At 44.1% G+C, this 3,992-nt stretch overlaps 1 protein-coding gene across 1 annotated transcript; it reads left to right on the top strand.

Moving 5' to 3' along the window:
- The first annotated feature begins 1,889 nt into the window (after nucleotides 1-1,889).
- On the top strand, nucleotides 1,890-2,831 carry LOC129404400 (olfactory receptor 2AE1-like). Its single transcript, XM_055136779.1, has one exon. The coding sequence runs from the start codon at nucleotides 1,890-1,892 to the stop codon at nucleotides 2,829-2,831; it is 942 nt and encodes a 313-aa protein (XP_054992754.1).
- Nucleotides 2,832-3,992: the final 1,161 nt, after the last annotated feature.

Here is a 3,992-nt window from a genome sequence, read left to right as displayed (position 1 = left end):
AAAGTGCAGAGCACACAGCAGTGCCAGCCTGCATCTCCCACGTTTTTGCTGATCTGCTGTTGCCCCTCCCAGCCGCCCCATGCTGTAGCAGCCCCCACCCCCTGACCTTCAGCTCCTGTGCATTTCCCTCAGATGTGTGTGTTTAGCTCCTTTAAGAAAGACCCAGATTCACAGTCACCCCCAGCCTCAAGTGTCCCAGAGGCATGAAGAGCTGAAGTACGTTCCAGTCTTCCCTGGTGGAGTCCAGTCTGTCTCTCCTAGATTCACAGCCATCGTCCATTCCTCACTCTGTGTCTGCCCTGGGACTACAAGTTCTGGCACTGCTAAAAACAAAAATTGAAAGGTGACTAATTTTCATTGCTTGTTGATTAGATTTTATAATGCTAATGCCCAAGTTCTGAGACATCAAATATATACATGTGTACAAGTCTTAGTGGTTTATGTTTTGATTAAACCTTTTCCGATACAAGGAACCTGAACACTATGTGTATACAAGCTTATTTATGGATATGCACAATATATATGTCCAGTTGTAAATCACTGTCACTGTCATCCCATTTCTCATCGATTTGCTGGAGCGGGCACCAGTAACCTCTCCATTATGAGACTTGTTACTGTTTTTTGGCATATCGAATGCACCATGGGTAGCTTGCCAGGCTCTGCCATGAGGGAGAGATACTCTCAGTAGCTTGTCGGGCTCTCTGAGAGGGGCGGAGGAATCGAACCCGGGTTTGCTGCATGCAAAGCAAATGCCTTACCCGTTGTGCTATCGCTCCAGCCCAGAATATAATTAAACATACTATATTTCTAATACTTAAAGACTTCACTTTTCTGGCTCCTGGGCCACACCCAGTAGTGCTTTGGGCTTACTCCTAGCATGGCACTCAGGATCACACCTGCTCGGCTCAGGAGACCATATGGGTACCAGGGATCAACCTGGGTCGGCCGTGTGCAGGTCAAACACCCTAACCATAGGGCACCTTTCTAGCCCAAGATTTAAAATATTTTCCTTTTGGTTTTTGGGCCACATACAGCAGTGTTCAGGAGAACATATTTGGTGTTGGGGCTAGCTGCATGCATGACAAATAACCTTAATCTGTATACTATCTCTCCAGTCAAGATTTTTAGTATTTTCAAATATATCTGGACTATATCTTAATAAAGTACTTCATGATTTCACAGAGCTCAACATTTTAAATAAAAGTGGTTCTGAATTCCTAAATCTTCTAAAATATATGAAGGTTACAGTGACAGTTATAATGTTTTAAATGGAAGATAAGTCATTTTCTTGAAATGAATTTGGCATAAAAGGCAGTAATAAGGTCCATATAAGGAGTAACTGAATCTGACTGAGTCAGCGGTATTCGGCAAAGCTGTATTCAGCAAACCTAGGAGAATGCAGCAGCAAGTTCTGTGAAAGGCCCATGAAGCTGGAGCATAACCAGTAGAGAACAATCGACGAAGGTACTGTTGCAGTTGCAAATAGAAGAGCATATGTTCATGTATCTTATATAGTATTTCTGTGAACATTGATACATATGTGTATACATTTATTTTCTCTTTGATAAGAAGACTGTCTTTTTAAAAGTCAGATATTCCAGTTACTTCATGGATATAAATATCCTGACATGAAGAGTTAGCATTAAGATGAAGGAATATTTAAGTTCTCTCTTAGAAATAAATTATTTGAGTAATATATTACTCAGGGCTGACTCTTGCTCTGCTTTCAGGTTTCATTCTGGTGGGACTTGGAGAACATATGGGGGTGCCTTACTCACTGTACTATGGCTAAAACTCAACATTTTATTCTTAAAGTTCAAGAAGCTTCTTGTCAGATTTCTCGTATTCATACATGCTCACTTCCTGTGTCCGCAGGACTGGGAAGGGCGATGTGGCAGAGCAATCAGTCCTCGCTGGCCGACTTCATCCTCGAGGGGCTCTTCGATGACTCCCTCATCCACGTCTTTCTTTTCTCCTTGACCCTGGTGGTTTACCTTGTTGCTGTGAGTGGCAACTCCCTGACCATCCTCCTCATCTGTGCTGACCGTCGGCTGCACTCCCCCATGTACTTCCTGCTTAGCCAGCTCTCCCTCATGGACCTGATGCATGTCACCACCACCATCCCCAAGATGGCTACCAACTACCTGTCAGGCAGAAAGTCCATCTCCTTTGTGGGCTGTGCTACCCAGCACTTCCTCTACCTGGCAGTGGGAGGGGCTGAGTGTGTGCTTCTGACTTGCATGTCCTATGACCGTTATGTTGCCATCTGTCACCCACTGCATTATGCTGTTATCATGAGCAGGAGGGTGGCTCTGATGATGGCTGTCATGTCTTGGTTGGGATCAGCCACAAATTCGCTCATTCACACCATGATCTTGATGCACTTCCCTTTTTGTGGGTCTCGAAATATCCACCATTTCTACTGTGAGTTTCCTGCTGTTGTGCAGTTGGTCTGTGGAGACATAACTATTTATGAGAAGACTGCTTACATCAGCACCGTTCTGCTCCTCCTTTTCCCCATCCTCTTGGTCTCTACCTCCTATGGCTTCATCCTCCACAGCGTCATGCAGATGCAATCTGCTGGGAGTAAGAGAAATGCCTTTGCTACTTGTAGCTCTCATCTGACTGTGGTTTCTCTCTGGTTTGGTGCCTGCATCTTCTCATATATGAGACCCAGGTCCCAGCGCACTCCACTGCAAGACAAAGTTGGTTCTGTGTTCAATAGCATCATCACTCCCACCCTGAATCCTCTGATTTATACTCTCCGCAATAAGGATGTAGCCAAGGCTTTAAGAAAAGTGTTGGGGAGAGATGCTGTTACTGCACTGTAGTTGCCATGAGGATAAGAGCATAATGGTGTATACTCATTCAATTGATTTGGGTAAACTTGAAGAAATTTTAAGGGTTCAGAGTCCTGCTGCTATTTGATTGCAGCAAAATAATTAAAACATAATTTCAGGTTTCTAACCTGCTACCAGGTACCTAATACATAGGTTGCCATCTTAGCTCATATGCATTTCAGAACAAAATACCAGACTTTGAATTTCTCACAGGTCTAGGATTGAGATTCTACAGTGAAGGCTCTGGCATACCACTGTCTTAGTAAAGAAGCACTTTCTGGCTCATAGATCACTTATCCCTCCCTTAGGTCTCTTAAAAGGCATTTTGTCATCCTTGACCTTGTTATTTCCTAAGCTATCACCTTCAAATATCACCATATCAAGGATAAGTTTTCAATGTTGGGTTACTTTTTTGAAACAGTATATAGCAGGTATGTTTCAGTAAGTCTCAGAAGATTCAAATCACTATCATTATCATCCCGTTGATCCTCGATTTGCTTGAATGGGCCTAGTAAGGTCCCCATTCATCCTAGCCCTAAGATTTTAGCAGCCTCCCTTTACTTGTCCTTCCCAACAGTGCTGCATTAGAGGCTCTTTCAGGGTCAGGAGAATGAGACCCATCACTGTTACTGTATTTGGCATATAAATACACCATGGGGAGCTTGCCAGGCTCTCCTGTGCAGGCAAGAAAGCTCTCTGTAGCTTGAATTGTACTAAGATTTAACTTTGATGACATAACACAAAAAACTAGTGATTACTAACTAGTAACTAGTAATCACTAGTTTTGTTTTGTGATTCTGGGCTAGAGTCAGAGACCTCACAGGTGCAAGGCAAGCACTCCACTGGGCTTCTCCGGCACTGCCTCAGGATGTTGTTTCCAGCTTAGCTAGACATGGAGAGTCTGTGCACCTGCAGAGTGGCCTCTCCAATAGGGTGGGCAAGTCTGATTGACTGGGAAAAGAGGGGTCACTTAAGTTTTGCATATCATTAGTGTCTAATAGAATGACAAAGAGCCATTTGACCCGGGGCTCTTCTGGTTCTGGGGTGGGGAGGGGTGTGGTACAGAGGCGGAGGGATTGCTTTGTATGTGTGAAGGCCTGGGTTCAGTCCCCCATCTCCAGCAATTTTGTGTTTAAGACTAAAGACATGCCA

The sequence above is a fragment of the Sorex araneus genome, chromosome 4 (assembly GCF_027595985.1).
Source record: "Sorex araneus isolate mSorAra2 chromosome 4, mSorAra2.pri, whole genome shotgun sequence".
Classification (NCBI taxonomy): domain Eukaryota; kingdom Metazoa; phylum Chordata; class Mammalia; order Eulipotyphla; family Soricidae; genus Sorex; species Sorex araneus.
The sequence above is the reverse complement of the archived record's forward strand: the minus strand, read 5'-3'. Positions and strand labels throughout refer to the sequence as shown.

Excerpts from the sequence above, each read along its gene's own strand:
- LOC129404400 (XM_055136779.1), top strand. The coding sequence starts at position 1,890 with ATGTGGCAGAGCAATCAGTCCTCGCTGGCCGACTTCATCCTCGAGGGG.